At 48.5% G+C, this 19,774-nt stretch overlaps 1 protein-coding gene across 7 annotated transcripts in view; it reads right to left on the reverse strand.

Annotated features, from left to right (window-relative positions):
• The window catches only part of LOC140387540 (protein unc-13 homolog C-like), a 972,441-nt gene that overhangs the window by 56,678 nt on the left and 895,989 nt on the right, over positions 1-19,774 (reverse strand). For all 7 annotated transcript variants that reach the window (XM_072470780.1, XM_072470778.1, XM_072470777.1 and 4 more), the window contains one exon: positions 2,019-2,166. In XM_072470780.1, coding sequence (XP_072326881.1) covers positions 2,019-2,166 — 148 coding nt within the window. The remainder of the gene's footprint in view (positions 1-2,018; positions 2,167-19,774) is intronic.

Here is a 19,774-nt window from a genome sequence, read left to right on the forward strand (position 1 = left end):
GTCAAAAAGTTGTGTTTTTCATGAAATAGAAATGTCATCAGGGAAACGCTCACTGATTACAGTTGAATGGATGAGAGCACCATCTTTTATTATTCTTTCTCACAAAAACTTTCTCCCCCACAAAGCGTTCTCTCACCAGCTTTCCCCAGGATCTGCACGCACCTCAAGAGCAGGTCAAAATTGACACCAGTTCTGAATAAGTCGCATTTGATTCGAAACAATGGGCTGGATTCTCCGTCCCGCCGTGCCACATTTCAGTTTCACCCCGCCGGCTGGATGCTCCGTTACGCCGGCTGGTCAATGGGGTTTCCCATTGTGGGGCAACCCAACGCCGTTGGAAAACACCCGGGCTGCTGGCAAAATAGAACATCCCGCCAGCGGAGAATCCAGCCCATTGACTTTGATACTCTGTTCCTTCACGCTGACGGGATTCTCCGTTCCGCCGCAGTGAATGGAGATTTGGCTGAGCCTCAAATTCTCCGTCCTTGCTGGCAGGGGTAGTGAGGCGGAGTCGCAGCGGAAAATCCCACCCATTAACTCCGTTTCTCTCTCCACAGATGTTGCCAGTCCTGCTATTTCCAGCACTTTGATCGCCTCCCGTGTGTTTGCCTTAAACTGACTTGTAGGAGCTGAAAACTTTAGTTTTCTTTTCCAAATTCCCCTACCTTTCTCTAGGCTAACACCTGACTTCCATTCTGTCCCTCCCCACTGCAATTTGGATAAAACATCTGTGCGCATTGACCCATGACCCCAAAACTCCTGGATCGGGAAGGCGCTGCGTCAGTGTAATGAGAGCAGGCCAGAAGGTGGCGTATGGATGTGTGGGTACTCTTCCAGAGGGTTTCTTCCAGGGACGAGTGGTCTTGTGTTTAGCAATCTATCCCACACCCTTTATGCTGGGTGCTGTCAGAGGTAGAGATCGTACTGTTGGAAAAGCACCAAATGCAAGAAATCCTGGTCACTTTCCCCAATGGTATATCTGCACATGCACCAGCAAAACACCCTGGATCAAGTCAGGCAAACTGTTTGTTTCTTACTAGTATCAGCAGTGGAGTGCAAAAGGAATTTCATGATCTGTGTGTGTAAACATTCCATAATGCTGCATGTTGTTGCTTCCAACGATATCACCACATCACACTCATTCTTAAACAAATCATGCACAGCAGCACTGAAATAAAACTGAAAAAAATCATACGGATTTGTTTTTCTCAAGCCACGAAATGTGTAAAATGGCACTGGTCTCTTGTATACTCGCCTGTGGGGCTTTCTTCAAGCTATTTGACTTCTGTCAGCAATGGTTCGGTGGGAGCACTCTCACCTTTGAGTCAGAGGGTTATGGATTGGCCCCTCTCCAGAGACTTGAGCACACAAATCAATGTTGGCACTGGAGTGCAATACTTGGGGAACGCAGCCCTATTGGGGGTTGCCATCTTTTGAATGGGACATTAAACAGCCCTGACTAGTATCTCTGCTAGGCGGCTGTAAAAGGTCTCATGACATTATTCAAAGAAGAACAGGGATTTACCCTGGTGCCCTGGCTTATATTTAGCCTCAAGCAACATCACAAAAACAAATTATCTGGTTGTTATCGCACTGCTTTTTGTGGGAGCTTGTTTCGGTAAATTGCCTGCTATGTTTCCTACATTATGACACTGAGTACACTTCAGAAGTACTTCAGTGGCTGTAAAGAGCTTTGGGGTGTCCTGTGGTCATGAAAGAACTATAGAAATGCAAGTTTATGTGAAATGCAGGCAGCAATATAACAAAGGCAAAACATGCCCTTAGTGTTGGGTGGGGTTACTGGGTTATGCGGATAGGGTGGAGGTGTGGACCTTGGGTAGGGTGCTCTTTCCAAGAGCCGGTGCAGACTCGATGGGCCGAATGGCCTCCTTCTGCACTGTAAATTCTATCTATGTCAGATAAAATATATCTCTAAAAAGCCTTTTCCTGCCTGCATACGAAATGAAATGAAAATTAATGATGCAATCTAACTTAACATTCATTTTGTCACTCCTTACCTTGGAAACACTGGGTGTTGATAAATTTTTTAATCAGAGCATCGGTAGTTTGAGTGTAGAGGCTGAGTGCATATTTCAACGACTGCATGTCCGGGCTCTTCTCTAAGAACGTCTTCTTGAGGCCATTTCCTCCAGCATGGAAATATTGCTAAAGAATGGGGAAATTCATCAAGAAAAAGGAATTAAGCAATGACAACGCATCAGAAAAATGATGTGAACAAGACTACTAAACTTTTATAGGTGTCATCAAATATACTGAGACACAAATCCACGGCAGTGTGTGCTTAACTTCTACAGTCCAACTAGATTGAAAGCAGGGAAACCATCAGCTGTTTTAGATCATTTGGAGGTTGAGTACTTCAGGACGTGGCAATTGAAGATGTTTCTATTTGAGTAACCGAAGGGAGCATCCAAACTTTGTCAATGGGGCTCCTTTTTCACGTTCATCCACCGGAATGCGGTGAATTGCCTGGATGCATTGAGAGGGGAAGAGCTTATCACAGTAAGGACCCCATTTCAGTTAATGGATAGAATATTGTCTTATCCAAGTGCACTCCTGCCAATCAATGGCTTGTATCTGCTGCACACAGATCATCCAGTGCCCTCAGGCAGAAGACCAGAAAAATGTATCCCATTACAAACAGTTTATGCTTGAGTACAGATTACTTTAGAATTTTTTATTTATTTTTTATTTTTTAAATTCGTTCTTGGGAAGTTAAGACTCAACCCCGTCGCTGTGTGGCTCTGGCGTCACACGTAGGCCAGACTGGGGTAGGACGACAGATTTCCAATTAAGTGCACCTCAAGGGCAATGAGGGATGGGTAATATATGCGATGCCTACATCACATCAAAGAACAAAAGAAGGACATAACAATTAAGAGGAGTGGCCATTTGGCTCATCGAGACTGCTCCCTCATTCAATAAGATCATGGGTGATCTGATTGTGGCCTCAACTTCACTTTCCTTTGAATATGTTTAAGGGTACAACCTTCTCTGTTCTCTGGGGGAGAGAATTCCAAAGGGAGTCCCTTTATTCTAAACTGTGCCTCTCAGCATCCTACCCTGTCAAGCCCCTTCAGATTCTTGTAACATTTCAGTGAGATCCCACCGGCTTTGTCGGTGAGATCCACACCGGTATTTACCCACACTTTTTGCATTTTTTCATCACTGAACCCGCTGGCCAGATAGGCTCCTCAGAGATCTAATTATTTGAAACTAAAATAATTAATATAAAAATTGAGTATAAAAATTGGCAAGTCATGTTGCAGCTGCATAGAACCTTAGTCAGGCCACACTTGGAGTATAGCGTTCAATTCTGGTCGCCACACTACCAGAAGGATGTGGAGGCATTAGAGAGGGTGCAGAAGAGATTTACCAGGATGTTGTCTGGTATGGAGAGCATTAGCTATGAGGAGAAGTTGAATAAACTTGGTTTGTTCTCACTGGAACGACGGAGGTTGAGGGGCGACCAGATTGAGGTCTACAAAATGATGAGGGGCATAGACAGAGTGGGATAGTCAGAGATTTTTTCCCAGGGTAGAGGGGTCAATTACTAGGCGGCATAGGTTTAAAGTGCGAGGGGCAAGGTTTAGAGGAGATGTACGAGGTAAAGCTTTTACACAGAGGGTAGTGGGTGCCTGAAACCTGCTCCCGGAGGAGGTGGTGGAAGCAGGGACGATAGTGACGTTCAAGGGGCATCTTGACAAATACATGAATAGGATGGGAATAGAGGGATACGGACCCTGGAAGTGTAGAAGATTTTAGTTTAGACGGGCAACATGGAAGGCGCAGGCTTGGAGGGCCGAAGGATCTGTTCCTGTGCTGTACTTTTCTTTGTTCTTTGTTCAACCTTTTCTCAGAGGATAACCCCTTCATCCCAGGAATCAGCTGCGGGAAGCCGTCTCTGAATTGCCTCATTGGCAAGTGTGCCTCTCCAAGGCAAGCAAAACTGTATGCAGTATTCCAGATGTGGTCTCACAATGCACAGAATAAAAAGATTTCAACATGTTTATTCTCCACCACCCTTGCATGAAAAGCTAACATTCTATTTGCCTTTCTCATAACTTGTGCCTGTGTGCTAACTTTTAGTTCTTTACCTACGATCCCTCTGCAGCGCAGCATCCTCCAGGATTCTCTCCATTTAAATGATATCTTGTTTTTCTATGCCTCCTACAGTATTTGTGTGCTAATGCCCACATCCTTTCAGAGCACCTGAGCAGGTCTGCTCAATTACAGGTGATTTCAGGGTTGATGCATGATGTAGAATCATAGAATCATAGAATTTACAGTGCAGAAGGAGGCCATTCGGCCCATCAAGTCTGCACCAGCTCTTGGAAAGAGCACCCTATCCAAACTACACCTCCAACGTATCCCTGTAACCCAACAACCCCACCCAACACTAAGGGCAATTTTGGACACTAAAGACAATTTAGCATGGCCAATCCACCTAACCTGCACATCTTTGGACTGTGGGAGGAAACCGGAGCACCCGGAGAAAACCCACGCACACACTGGGAGAATGTGTAGACTCCGCACAGACAGTGACCCAAGCCGGGAATCGAACCTGGGACCCTGGAGTTATGAAGCAATTGTGCTAACCACCATGCTACCGTGCTGCCATGATGTGCACAATGATGTGGTCCATCATTCCCCAGAAGCTAGACTGGAACACCACAATCCCATCTTGCCTCCGACAGTTACAGCTGTCAGAATCTGGAGACGGTATCCAACAGAAAATGTGAGCTGGAGGCTCAGCGATGGTGCATGGTTAGCCACTGCATCACACATTTCCCACGTATCGGGATGCCATAATATTCACCGCACAGCTATGTAATGAGGTGACAGTCAATGCAAAAATATTACTCGGTCTACTGTATGTGTCAAAGAGACCAACATAAAATGTTGTCATTTTTCTCATGCGGAACATATCGCTTAAATGGTTAAGGTGCTGAAATTAATGGCGACTGACCTGCTAATGTACACAATTCAAATTCACAAAATATAGATCTTGCGTGTTGCTCTAAAAAAGTTCTCTTGTCAGAGATTTTGTCAGTTTGGCAGGTAACCTGAAAGTGAGAGCAACTAATGGGGCCACGACACAGAGACGCGATTTAACAGAAACATTTCTAAGTGTCATTTTGGGCGGGTTAGGCGAGGAGTTTCTTGTTGGCTTTTTCGGTGAGATCTACACCAGTATTTACCCACACTTTTTTCATTTTTTAAATCACTGGGAGCTGAACCCGCTGGCTAGACCGGCTCGTCATAGATCGGGCCGCCACTTTGAAAGGGTACGCTAACCTCTACATGAGCTTAAGAGTCCACCACACACAGTAATGTCATTTGTCGCACACTTGGACATTACCCCACACCCCTCAAGTGAGGGCAACCCACAATGGGGTCTCTGAGGACCCTCCCTCTTCAGGCTTCCCCCCCCCCCACTCCAATTTGGGCACCCCCCATTTCAGGACCCCCACAATTTACCCATCTCAACCTTTAGGAGGCCCCTTCATATCCGCCCTTCACCACACCACCCTTCATATCCTCCACCCCCTTTCACCCGACCTTCGCAATGCCATCCTGGAACCCTGGCTCACTGCCACTTTGACAGTGCCCCTGCCAGCCTGGTAGTGCCACTCAGGTACCTTGTCAGTACCTTGACCCCCTACCCAAACTCTCCTCCATTCTGACCCATTGGGAGTCAACCCCTCTGACTCTTCTCCACATTCGCCACCCAGTAATAATACATCAGGTTCGGAAGACCCAAACCCCCTGCCTGCCTCCCTCTATGTAGTATCACCTTTTTAATTCTGACTACCTTCCCTCTCCATATGAGGTAATCATCCCTACAATCTTTCTAAAAAATGCCTTTGGCAGGAAAATCGGCAGGCATTGAAAAATAAACAGGAATCGCGGCAGCACATTCATTTTAACAGCCTGTACCCGACCCGCCAGTGACAGAGGGAGACCATCCCACCTTGCCAGATCAGCTTTCACCCTCCCCATCAAACTAGAAATGTTGTACCTACGGAGCCCCCCCCCCCCAATCTCGAGCAACCTGCACCCCCAGGTATATAAAGTGAGTCCCTGCCTTACGGACTGTCACCCCCCCTCCCCCTCACCCCTGTCCCCACCCCTGGCCGAGACACCACAAAATATTCACTCTTGATAATGAGTGGAATTTAGTAAGAAGCACTCAGGTCTCGATGGCAGAACTGGAAGTGGGCATCTCTTCCTTTTGAGTGTCAGGACCTGATGCACTCAAAATTAAAATGTAAAGGGCCTATAGCGGGCATGGGGGTAGATAATCATTGATGGATCTCGCCATGAGGTGACAATGGAGGAGGTACGGACAAGCTTTAAAAGAGCCGCTTGCACAAACATGGAGGCTCTGCATCATGACCATGTTCAGTGACACGACCCTGCACTGCAGGTTCACCTCCCGGCCGCCAGGAAATGACAGGTGGTGCTATTCCCGAGCGATGACATTAGAAGACCTGCCCGTGTGATAAGCCTGTCTGGATGGAGATCGCCGAGGAGGTGAGCAACTCTGGAATCTTCTAAAGATTCTGGAACCTGTGCAGGAAAAGAATCAACTACCAGCTCTGATCCGGCAGGCAAAGTGGCACGTTCACAAGTTATCAAACAGTCTCTCATGGGTCATCAAATAATTTACCTTTGGGAATAGGCAGCTAGGCCAGAGGAGTGAATGCATGGTCAGCCTCAGTACCCCATAGGAACTGAGGCCAAAGCATGTGACAGTTTGTTTTTTGTGAGTGTTTGAATCAAACGTATGACTGTTGAGCCAGTGTGAGAGATTGGAGTGCGTGCAGATAAAGGTTCGGTACCACTTAGCATGGCACTAAGTCTGCATGTTGTCATGCAGGAGTAGCAGGCCCATATTGCGAGGGATAGGGCAGGAACAGGAGGTGGAGTGCCAGGATACTGCCTGGGCTGGGGCGTTTCAGCTATCAAGAGAGACTGGATAGGCTGGGGTTGTTTTACTTGGAGCAGAGAAGACTGAAGGGGGACCTGGTTGAGTTTATAAAATTATGAGGGACATAGGAAGGTATGGTTCCCCTTAGTGGAAGGGTCAATAACCAGGGGGCATAGATTTAAGATAAAGGGCAGGAGGTTTAGAGATGAGAGGAAAAACCTTTTCACCTAGAGGGTGGTGAATCTGGAACTCGCTGCCTGAAAAGGGGGTAGAGGCAGGAACCCTCACAACTTTTAAGAAGTATTTAGATGAGCATTTGAAACGCCATAGCATACAAGACTACGGACTAAGTGCTGGAAAATGGGATTAGAATAATTAAGTGCTTGATGGTCGGTGCAGACATAATAGGCCGAAGGGTCTCTTTCCGTGCTATAAACTATGAAAAGCGGGGGTGATCTTTCTGCAGGAGGTGCACGCCGTGTGAAGGACCAGGTTAGGTTAAGGAAGGGGTGGGTCGGGCAGGTTTTTCATTCGGGGCTTGATTTGAAATCGAGGGGAGTGGCGATTTTAATGAGCAAAAAAAGGGAATTTGTGAGTATGAAGGAGGTGAGGGATCCGGCTGGGAGATATGTGATTGTGAGTGGGGTATTGGAAGGGGTACCGGTGGTGTTGGTAAATGTGTTTGCCCCAAATTGGGATGATGTGGGTTTTATGAGGGGGTTGCTGGCAGCGATCCCAGATTTGGCCACGCACCAATTGATCATGGGAGGAGATTTTAAATGTGTCCTGGAGCCGAGGGTGGATCGCTCGAGCCCCAGGTCGATGTGTAGGGTACGAATGGCGAAGGAGCTGGGGGGGTTTCTGGAGAGGTTGGGTATGGTGGACCCATGGCGTTTTCAGAACCCAGGGGGAAGGGAGTATTCCTTCTTTTCACACGTCCATAAGGTGTATTCGAGGATTGATTACTTTGTAGTGAGTCAGGAGATTTTGGTTGGGATGGAGGGGGCAGAGTATGCGGGGATAGTTATCTCGGACCATGCGCCCCACTGGCTGGAGATTTGGTTTAGATCGGGATGAGAGCAGAGGCTGGGGTCGAGGTTTGACTCGGAGTTGTTGGCAGATAGAGATTTTTGTGATAGGGTGCGGGCGGCGATTGAGGAGTATGTGGAGTTGAGTCAGAATGGGGAGGTGCTGGCCATTTTTTGAGAAGCATCGAAGGCAGTGGTCCGGGGGGGAAATTATTTAATTTCAGGCTCGTGCGGATTGGGAAAGGAGGAGGAACATGACCGTCTAGTGAGCGAGATAGTGGGGGTAGACAGGGAATATTCAAGGGTACCCTCCGGATTGGCGAGGAGGAAAAAGCTCAGGGGCAGTTTGACAGGCTGAAAACAGAGAGGGCGATAGGGCAACTGCGTAGGGCAAGAAGGGTGCAATATGAGTATGAGGAGAAGGCGAGCTGCATGCTGGCACACCAGCTGTGGAAGCAGGCTGCGTCCAGGGAAATATTGAAGATACGGACTGGGGCGGGGGATGTGGTGTCGGAGCCAGGGAAGGTAAACAAGGCATTTAGGGAGTACTACCAGGGACTTTAATAGGCGGACCCGAGGGGAGAGGATGGGGACATGGGGTGGTTTCTGGACTAGTTGCAATTTCCCCAGGTGGAGGGAGCAAAGAGGCAGGCATTGGAGGAGCTCCTGGGGCTGAGGGAGGTAATGGATAGTATCAGGGGTATGAAGTCGGGTAAGGCCCCTGGGCCGGATGGGTACCCCGTGGAATTTTATAAGGAATTCACGACGGACCTGGCACCACATCTGTTGGGGGCGTTTAATGAAGCACTGGAGAAGGGGGAGTTGCCGGATCCGATGACGCAGGCAGTAATCACACTAATCCCAATAAAAGGGAAGGACCTGGTGGAATGTGGATCATATAGACCCATATCACTACTGAACAAGATGTGAAAGTATTGACTAAGTTGTTGGCGGGGAGGATGGAGGATTTGTCCCAGGGGTGGTTGCAGAAGATCAAACAGGCTTTGTGAAGGGCAGGCAGCTTGCGAGTAATATAAGACAGCTGTTGAATGTGGTGATGAATCAGTTGGGGGCTTTGTTACCAGAGGTGGTGATATCCATGGACGCGGAGAAGGCATTTGACCAGGTGGAGTGGCGGTACTTGTTCGAGGTTTTGGGAAGGCTTGAGTTTGGGCCGGGATTTGTGGCATGGGTGCGGTTGCTGTATGTGGCACCAAGAGCGAGGGTGAGGACGAATGATATGCTTTGACTTACACAGGGGTACGAGGCAGGGATCCCCGCTGTCACTGTTGCTGTTTGCGCTGGCCATAGAGCCGTTGGCGATGGCTCTCAGGGGTTCGGCGGAGTGGCGGGGGATTATGAGGGGACAGAGGGAGCATCGGGTGTCACTCTATGCCGATGACGTCTTGCTGTATGTTTCGGATCAGTTGGAGAGTATGGGAAGGATTATGGGCCTGTTGGGGAGGTTTGGAGGGTTCTCGGGGTACAAACTGAATGTGGGGAAAAGCGAGGTATTCCCAGTGAATGAGCTGGCACAGCGGGCTAATTTAGGGGGGATGCCATTTACGGTAGCGAGGGATAGGTTTAGTTATTTGGGGATTCAGGTAGCAAGGGAATGGATGGAAACATGAAGTGGAACTTAACGAAGCTGGTGGAGGAGGCCAGGGAGGATCTCAGGAGGTGGGATGCACTGCACTTAACGTTGTCGGGGAGGGTCCAAGTGGTGAAAATTAATATTCTGCCGAGGGTCTTGTTTATCTTTCAGGCTCTCCCGATCTTTATACCAAAGGCCTTTTTTCGTAAAGTGTACACGATCATCTCGGACTTTGTATGGGCGGGGAAGGTACCAAGGGTGGGGAGGACCCTCCTACAGAGGCAGAGGCAGCAGGGGGGTTGGCATTGCCGAACTTGCTTCATTATTATTAGGCGGCAAATGTGGACAAGGCGCGGCGGTGGCGGGGTGGGGTGGGTTAGGATGGAGGAGGAATCTTGTAATGGGTCTAGTTTGAGGGCTATGGTGATGGCAGCATTGCCAATGGCTCCAGGCAGGTATTCAGGGAACCCTGTAGTGCAGTCCACGGTGAAGGTTTGGAATCAGCTGAGGAGGCATTTTAGGGTGGAATAGATGTTGGTGCAAACGCCGCTGTGCGAGAATCATGGGTTTGATCCGGGGGGCATTGATAGTGTATACAGGAGGTGGAGGGAAGTGGGGCTGGTCAAGGTGAGGGATTTGTATTTGGAGGAAGGGTTCGCCAGTCTGGAGCAGCTAAGGGAGAGGGTAGCGCTGCCGAGGGCAAGTGAGTTCAGGCATCTGCAGGTTAGGGACTTTGCCCGAAAAGTCTGGAGCTTGTTCCCTAGGTTGCGGGATGCACCCTGCTGGAGCGACTGCTGCTTCCGGATATGGAAGGGGAGGGAAGAATTGGGAATATATACAAGTGGCTGGGGAAGCAGGGAGGCAAGCGGGTGCTGAAGATCAAGGAGAAATGGGAAGGGGAGTTGGGAGGGAGATCAATTAGGGAGAATGGAGTGAGGCACTGCGAAGCGTAAACGGGACCTCCTCTTGTAAGGATGAGCCTGATACAGTTTAAGGTGGTGCACAGGGTTCATATGACTCCAACGAGAATGAGTGGGTTCTTTCAGGGGGTAGCAGATGAGTGTGAGAGGTCTGGGCGGGGGCCAGCGAATCACGCGCACACGTTTTGGAGTTGCAAAAAATTGGGAAAATTCTGGGTGGGAGTGTTTGTGGTCTTAGCCAGGATAGTGGCTTAACCAGGAGGAGGTGGACCCGGACCCTTTGGTGGCGATATTTGGGGTTTCAGAGAAGCCGGAGCTCATGGAGAGGAGGAAGGCCGATGTCGTGGCCTTCACCTCTTTAATTGCATGGCGGCGAATTATGCTGGAGTGGCAGTTGACATCGCCACCAGGGGAAGCGGCTTGGTTGGGTGACCTGTATGGCTTCCTGCCATTAGAGAAGATAAAGTATGAGTTAAGGGGCTCAGCAGGGGGGTTTGAGAAAATGTGGGGGATGTTTGTGACCGTGTTTGAGGAGCTGTTTGTCACAGGGTGGGGTGGGAGGTGGGGGTGCCTGGGTGCCAGGTTGGCACTGCCAAGGTGTCTGGGCAGCACAGTAGCACAAGTGGCTAGCACTGTGGCTTCACAGTGCCAGGGTCCCAGGTTTGATTCCCCGCTAGGTCATTATCTGTGCGGAGTCTGCACATTCTCCCCGTGTCTGTGTGGGTTTCCTCCGGGTGCTCTGGTTTCCTCCCACAGTCCAAAGACGTGCAGGTTAGGTGGATTGGCCATGCTAAATTGCCCTTAGTGTCCAAAAAGGGTAGGTGGGGTTATTGGATTATGGGGATAGGGTGGAAGTGAGGGCTTAAGTGGGTCGGTGCCACTCGATGGGCCAAATGGTCTCCTTCTGCACTGTATGTCCTATGTTCTATGTCAAGCTGGCATTTTCTGCATGTGTGCAATTGGGCCTCTGCTGCCCTGGGTGGGTGTTGGGGAGGCAGGAACTCTCCCATAGTGCTGGGTGGGGAAGGGGGATGAGGTTGGAGATCGCTTCTCGGGCCTCAGAGATCAGGACCCCATTTCAAAATGGGGGATTCCGGCGAGCGGTGCTCCCCAGTGTACAAAACGGCCTCGGCCGCATGTTCCGTGTTGTGGCCCCTTTCTTGGCACTGCGAGCGCCTGGAAATATGCAGTTAAAGGCGCTCGCTAAGGGATTTTGGTCTCATTCGTTTGAATCGAGCCCTATGACTCTTCTTCCAAGCTCTCCACAGATTCTACCGGTCCTGCTAAATTTATCCAACATTTTCTATTTTTCTTTCAGAGTTTCAGCATCCGCAGTATTTTGCTTTTATTTTCATGCAATGTATTGTTTACTTTGGCAAAATAAACAGGATGTTTTGCCCAGTGCTCATTGACCATGCTTAAAAAAAGAAAGCCATGAATTTCCTGCTAGTGGTTCTGACTCCAAGAGCGAGAGTTGGGGATTTACAAACAATTGTTGGTCCACACAACCCCCTCTAATTTTTCGCCTTTAACTAACTTCAAGTGGATCTACTTAGACCACTTCCTCTCCGGGAGGTACCTGAAAACGATCGAAAAGGGGCCGACCAGTTCAGACGCACCTCCATTTCGGCAGCTAAACTGAGCCCCAAACCCCAGATCACCCATGATTAATGCCACAGGAGATTACTTTGTTTATTCATACATTTGAATTACCTCTTGGAGCTAGATGAAGGTCCATACTAATTGTGTAATAAAATAGACTCATCTGTCAAATACTTTCCAATTTTTCACTGAAGAACACCATGATATCTCGTGAGCCATGTGGATCAATAGATTATGGTATTCCTTCAGTCAAAAAAATGTAAACTGAATTATGCATACGATCAATATTTATTTCCAAGACATATTGATCTCAGTCAGAAAATAGGTTGTTTTCATATCAACAGATTAATATCCAAATCGACAAAACCATGCATTAGCTAGTTTGTCTTCAAGTTACATCCTAGAGAACACTGCATCATATGTAGATTGTTGGTATAGCTTCAACTATATCTGTACCAACAGACTTCTTGACCAACATCAAATCTTGGCTGAGTCACGAGTTTCTCTAGCTTCATGTTGGGAAGATCAAGGCCACTGGGGTAGAAATTCATCCTGAGCGGTTGTGCAAAATGGCAGTATCATAATTACCATCTATTATACTCCCTGCCAAGTACTCAGTTCCATTGACTTCAATAGTACTGAATATTGGGCTGGAGTATAATGGACGGTTAGAGCGAGACCACTCGTTATGTGCTATGGCATTCTCTTCGGCCCTTGCCAGGAACTCATCTGCTCTGAAACAGACTGCTTAAAGTCTTGATACTCTGTTGGCTGAGCTTTAACCATCCCATTCTATACATCATCATAAGGATCCACGTCCACAGAAGTGTCTGCCTCCACCTCGACTTAAACCTCACCCCTTCATGCAACTGTTATACATCCCTTTATCCCACCTTAACAATGGCTAGCTCCCCTCCTCCATAAACCCTAACTTACTCAAAACTGTTGCATGTATCCCACACTGCCCAGGACTTGTCCAACTATCACTGTGTTGTTGATCTTCATGGGATGCATTAATTTAAATGATATACAAACCACTCCATGGTTTTGTCCCATTCTGGGCGTCATTCTCCGACCCCCCGCCGGGTTGGAGAATCGCCGGGGGGCTGCCGTGAATTCCGCCCCCGCCGGTTGCCGAAGTCTCCGGCACCGGAGAGGGGGCGGGAATCGCGCCGCGCCGGTTGGTGGGCCCCCCCGCTCGATTCTCCGGCCCGGATGCGCCGCCCGGGGATGTCATTTCCGCGCCAGCTGGCGGGGCAACAAAGGCCTTTTCCGCCAGCTGGCGGGGCGGAAATTCCTCCGGCGCCGGCCTAGCCCCTCAATGTTGGGGCTCGGCCCCCAAAGATGCGGAGCATTCCGCACCTTTGGGGCGGCGCGATGCCCGTCTGATTGGCGCCGTTTTGGGCGCCAGTCGGAGGACATTGCGCCGTTTCGGGAGAATTTTGCCCTCTATCTCTGAAATTGTGTTCAGCTTGACATGTTGTCCTGAACACTCCATTCTACTGCTTCCGACATTTGTGTTTCCCCCCATCGCTCCCCTCACCCCACAATGGGTGACTGTGTCTGAAGCCATCATCACCGTATTATCTGGCAGCCTGCTCCTGAACCCTTTCATTCCTTTTCTTAGCTCCCTTGCCCTGTCGAACTTGGAAAAGCTTTTCAAGGTCCACCCATATGACGAAACTTTTATTATCGTTCCCAATATGTCTTCCCGTGGCTTGACATTCATTACTTTCCACCTGCTCATGAAGTGTCTTGTCACCATTCTCAATGTTAAAGTCAATGTATAACTATAAGATTTTGCTGCGCAATGCATAATGAATTTGGTTTAGTTGACTACACAATATGTTTACGCTGCGTAAACCTGATCAGAGGTGAGATTCTCTGGCCCCCCAGCTGCATGTTCCTCAGCAGCGGGAGGTGGCTCACAGTTCACTGGCAGCGGGATCCTCTGCTCCTGCCGCTGTCAACTGAAGCCGTGAACGCCGCTGGGAAACCTGCGGGTGGGGGTGCGCTACCGATGGGACCAGCGAACCCGTATTTTTATCTTCGAACTTTTACTTTATGCTAATCTTTTTAGCATGTCTGGCAGTTGGTATAATCCCCCGATTCCTTGCCTTACAACCTAGAATACAATACGCAAACTCAAGAACATAAATCCTGACAGAAAAAGAATAAGGCTCAGGGTTTGAAATACAGCAATAGCAAGAACCTATTGGCAAGTGTCTTATTTAACCAGGCATTTAATTATGATGGCAGATGGGTGGCACAATAGCACAGTGGTTAGCACTGTTACTTCAAAGTGCCAGGGTCCCGGGTTCGATTACCGGTTTGGGTAACTGTCTGTGCGGAGTCTGCACGCTCTCCCTGTGTCTGCGTGGGTTTCCTCCGGGTGCTCTGGTTTTCTCCCACAAGTCCCAAAAGACTTGCTTGTTAGATGAATTGGACATTCTGAATTCTCCCTCGGTGTACCCGAACAGGAGCCGGAATGTGGCGACTAGAGGCTTTTCACAGTAACTTCATTGCAGTGTTGATGTAAGCCTGCTTGTGACACTAATGAAGGTTATTATTATAATCTAAGTTGTTTCCACTGGTTTACACATGGAAATAAAGCCCTTTGATTTTCCCCACAGCATCACTGCTTTATTCACAGAACAGATTTGACAAGAAACAATTACAGGAGGAACAACAAATTTTGGTACCAAACAAAAAAAGTCTCACTATATTGCTTGAGATTGTCCTTTTTGGCAGCAATCTCAGTAGAACTGTGGTGAGGCACTGCTTAGTCCCCACCCATTACTCCCAATGGTCACCCACACAGGTTTTCATGAGTCAGCCAATTTAAATGATCTTGGCTGGGCTCTTGGGGAAGTTTTCTGGTGGAGTTAAGGATGTTACATCCAAGCTGGTCAGGCAGCGAAGAATAGAACGAGAACCTAATTCTGCCAATGTTTAAATTTTCTATACTTTAGCCGGAATTTTCCAACCGTTCCTGCCGGTGGGATCTTCCAGTCCAGCTGATGGCGAATCACCGCCGCGGGATTCCAGGACCAGAAGATCCCGCTGCTGGCCAATGGCGGGCCACCTCTGCTGCCGAAAAACAGGAGTGTGTGTGTGTGTGTGGGGGGGGGGTAATTCAGGGACTTGCAGCAGCTGAGCATGGTGGCTTTTAAATTTTCCTACAGGTTGAGTGCAATTTGTCACTTTGTTCTCACTTTAAGATTACTCTAAATTTGAACTTCTCCCCACTCCTGCAACCCTTCGAAGTTTAGGATACAAGAGAACGGCATTCCTAGGATTGCTCAACAATCAAATGAAGAAAAGTATGTGTATTGATGTGGAAATACCAATAAGCCTGTCTAAACATGGGCAAACGTTATCCGTCACCCTTTAGTTCTGGAGGAAAATCTGACTCCCTCGCAGATTTGCTTCCCTGTCTACCACAATAGCACTCAGAAGCTGGCTGTTTGGGCAAGGGAAAAGTGACCCAGTGTGACAATGGGAAAACATTCCATTTGAACAGAATATTATTGATGAATTAACAGCGAATGCAACAGGGTAAACCTGAATGATGAATAATCTCGAACTTGTGATTTTTATGAACCATTTGCATCTTGCAATATCATAAAGTGAGCCAGTGAATGGAGAAAAGGAGATTAGATAAGAAATGCATCAATCACAATTAGTAGCTATCCTGTAAATTTCACAAATTCCCATATCGCAACACTTACTCAGGTTCAACAGATTGCTGCTGGGGTAATAAACAATTGCAATGCAATTTATTTTCCCGTTTCTTTGGGGTGAGATTCTCGGTGTTTCTCGCCGGTGGGAGATGGCTCGCCGTTGGCCGGTGGCAGGATCTTCTGGATATGCCGCTGTCAATGGGATCCCCCATTCAATCCACTCCAGGTCACTGAGAAGCCAGTGGCAGGGGTGCATGCACCGTCGGCAGGACGGAAAGATCCCACCAGCGTGAACAGCCGAAAGGTCTCGCCCACAGTTTCTGCTACTTATACAGCTAAAAACATTAATGTTACATGTTTGATTTAATTGTTCAAGTTGTTTAATTGCAAATAAAGTGAGGGTCAGCATTAGCTTTTCCACCATAAAGGTAGCTCTATTCTGTTCTGCGGCGAAATTCTCCGGTATCGGCGCGATGTTTGCCGACCGCCGCCAAAAACGGCGCAAATCAGTCGGGCATCGCGCCACCCCAAATGTGCGGAATCCTCCGCATTTTGGGGGGCCGAGCCCCAACCCTGAGGGGCTAGGCCCGCGCCCGACTAATTTCCGCCCCGCCAGCTGGCGGGAAAGGCCTTTGGTGCCCCGCCAGCTGGCGTGGAAATAACATTGCCGGGCGGCGCATGCACGGGAGCGTTAGCGGCCGCTCACGGCATCTCCGCGCATGCGGGGTGGAGGGAGGCTCTTCCGCCTCCGCCATGGTGGAGACCGTGGCGAAGGCGGAAGGAAAAGAGTGCCCCCACGGCACAGGCCCGCCCACGGATCGGTGGGCCCCGATCGCGGACCAGGCCATCGTGGGGGCACCCCCCGGGGCCAGATTGCCCCGTGCCCCCCCCAGGACCCCGGAGCCCACCCGCGACGCCTTGTCCCGCCGGTAAGGTAGGTGGTTTAATCCACGCCGGCGGGACAGGCATCCTAGCAGCGGGACTTCAGCCCATCCGGGCCGGAGAATCGCGGGGGGGGGCCCGCCAACCGGCGCGGCGCGATTCGTGCCCCCGCCGAATCTCCGGTGCCAGAGAATTCGGCAACCGGCAGGGGCGGGATTCACGCCAGCCCCCGGCGATTCTCCGACCCGACGGGGGGTCGGAGGATCTCGTCCCAGTTCTTTGGCTATCTGACTTATCGTTCATTCCTGCTCTGCTAAACAGCAAGTTGATTTTCTATATCTGTAGTATTAGGGTCTGGTATACACGGGGTTAATGTGGGACTGAGTACAGCACCACCCACACAGTGATGTAAGGTGGCACAAGACCTGGAGCTAGGGTCAGTGTGGTGTTGAACAGACATGTGTTAAGACACAGACATGGAGGTAGCTCCTTGCCTGTACCCTTTACTATATAAATGTAGCCACGATGTGGAGATGCCGGCATTGGACTGGGGTGGGCACAGTAAGAAGTCCAACAGGTTAAAGTCCAACAGGTGCGTCACCTGACGAAGGAGCTGCACTCCGAAAGCTAGTGATTCAAAACAAACCAGTTGGACTTTAACCTGGTGTTGTAAGACTTCTATGTATATAGCTGCAAGTAGTTAATAAAGACTTGTTGTTAATATACAGAAGACTACGACATGTAACCAGAAGTGCAATTTGTTTGTCCCAGATATACTGGTCCCAATAACGGTGAACGCTGCAACATTTGCCGCTACTGAAGGCAGGAATAGGAAGGTCAGGTGGGGGAGGGTAGTGACAGGAGGGGCTGTGCGGCACTGGGACGGTGAGTTGAGTGGACATGGGAGAACAGCCAGAATGAAGGATACATTCAAACTTATTTTGGAAATACTGGGAAACACTGAACTGAAGGGAAACCTCAAGGGGTGTTCCTTCCGGTCATGATGACAAAGCTGGCTTTGTCTTGTTGAAACTACGCTTGGCCATTTGGCCTCCTGACTCACCTCGCCAACAGATCCAAACTGCAGCCGGAACAGAAAGACCCCAGTGCAGCTGATCAAAAAGATACGCTTGTAATTTAAACTGTAGTTAGCGGTGCAAACCATGGCTACACCATGTCAGGGAAATCCATGTGATTAACTTCACACTTCAACAGGACAATAGCCAATTGCAATTAAGAGAGGGGGCAAGCAAATTCTCTTATTAGCCTACTGCCATGCTTAAGGAATGAATGATAATTTTTCAAAAGAAAAAAATACTTTTAATATTGGGTTTATAGGAAGTTTATCCTCACAACTTTAAAATGAAAGATAGTTATTGTGCCAAACACAAGTCATTTTCTCCAGCGCCTAAGCAATAAACAATTCAATGGCTTGTCTAGGTAATGGAGAACACCTCACACTTATTGTTTTGAGACATCCTTTGATCCCTGGCTATTTGGCAGTAAGAAATAATGGCCAGGGTTTTACCAGAATCCAAGAGTTAAGCAGGAAGGGGTGGCAAAGGGTCGCCTGCACAGAGATTGCTTGTTCCAATGAGATGGGCATCCAATTTAGCACAGTTATAGGTCCAATTAGTGGAATTTTGCAATGCCCTTAGCACTTTTCTGAGGGAGGGGCTGTGTGGGGAGGCTGCCAGGTAAACAGAAGTGGTCTCCCAGTGGCAACATGAGAGACTAGATTCCAAGACGCAAAGAGCGGACTGCTTGCAGAGAAGGCAGCTCCAGTGATCTGCACCGCGGTGAGGGGTTTTCCCTTCTGGCCCCCCAGCCCCAATGAATTTAAATTTTCTTCTTTACTTACTCGGCCCAGTTCCGGAGCTCTCCTGCATATGTCAGCGGTGACCTCCTCTCCCAACTGCCCAGGCTTCAGAGCTTCCAGCCCTCCGATTGGACCGGCAGCATCAGGAGACTACCCGCCGTCTTTAATTGGATGGCGGACAGGCGTGCGACCAAGTAGGAGTCTGCCTGTGGTAAAATTACCGAGGCAGTCCCCCTGCCGACAACTTCAGATCTGGGACCTGCTTTCTATCCTGAAACCCATTGTAAAATTGAAGCCAGAAAAACAGAAAGTGGGACATATGCTGGGAGGAAAGGATTTTCTGTGAGGTCTGTCAGGATTGTTTAAAGGATTGCTCTGAGGGTTTTTGCTGCAGGATAGTTAGAAACCATCTTATTTAGGTAAAGCAAAACTGATGTGAGCCGCATGGCGTATTCTTTACTTTCTTTTATTTGTGATGATAAAGCTTCTGAAATAGAAGACTCGTCACAACAACAAATCTGTATATTCACCTCATTGTGAAATGAAGCAGCTTAATGATTCTTATTCACCTCAATCCATCTTCAGAGAAATTAAAGATACACATGAAAACCTGATTCAGGTACTAATGTTACACCCACTGGTTAGACTTTTACACAAGTATAAGCAGAGTACTTGAGAGTCCATTCCATCAAAAATAAGAGGCCCAGGATGTTCATGCAAGCAAATTGGGCAACTTATAACAGAATAGTAGCTGGCCGGCAAAATTGTTGAGTGTTCACCTTTTATTCCAGATACTCTCTTAAAATTAGGCTACAGTGAACTCGAATCACTGTTGCATTTCCAATCATTTCACATTCATCATGAGCTCTATCTGGATGAAAACATGTACTCCATGAAGCACTGCCTCATATATCAACTGAATAAACCCCTTGGAATGTCTCCAACTTAGATGCCTCTGGAGCTCTGCTGCCATAAATTGATCGAGGTGATCTCTCACGTTTTGATTGCTATTAAATATTGATGGATCATCAAAACTCCCTGAATTTTGGCCTTAAATTGTCTTTAAATCTATGGCACTGGAGGGGAATCTAGACAAGTAGCATGCAAATAACATCAGGTGAAGTCGGTCTTTCACAGACTGCGACCTTGACTTATATGAAGCGGGAGGAAGTTAATGTTAATATACTCTGTAATGAAGCAGTAGCAAGAGCAATACTCTGCCTTGCAAGTATTTTGGTGGAAATTGAGGAATGTGTTTTATGCTGCAATTATGCAGGTTATTTAATTGCCTACT

This window comes from Scyliorhinus torazame, chromosome 12 (assembly GCF_047496885.1).
Source record: "Scyliorhinus torazame isolate Kashiwa2021f chromosome 12, sScyTor2.1, whole genome shotgun sequence".
Lineage (NCBI taxonomy): Eukaryota > Metazoa > Chordata > Chondrichthyes > Carcharhiniformes > Scyliorhinidae > Scyliorhinus > Scyliorhinus torazame.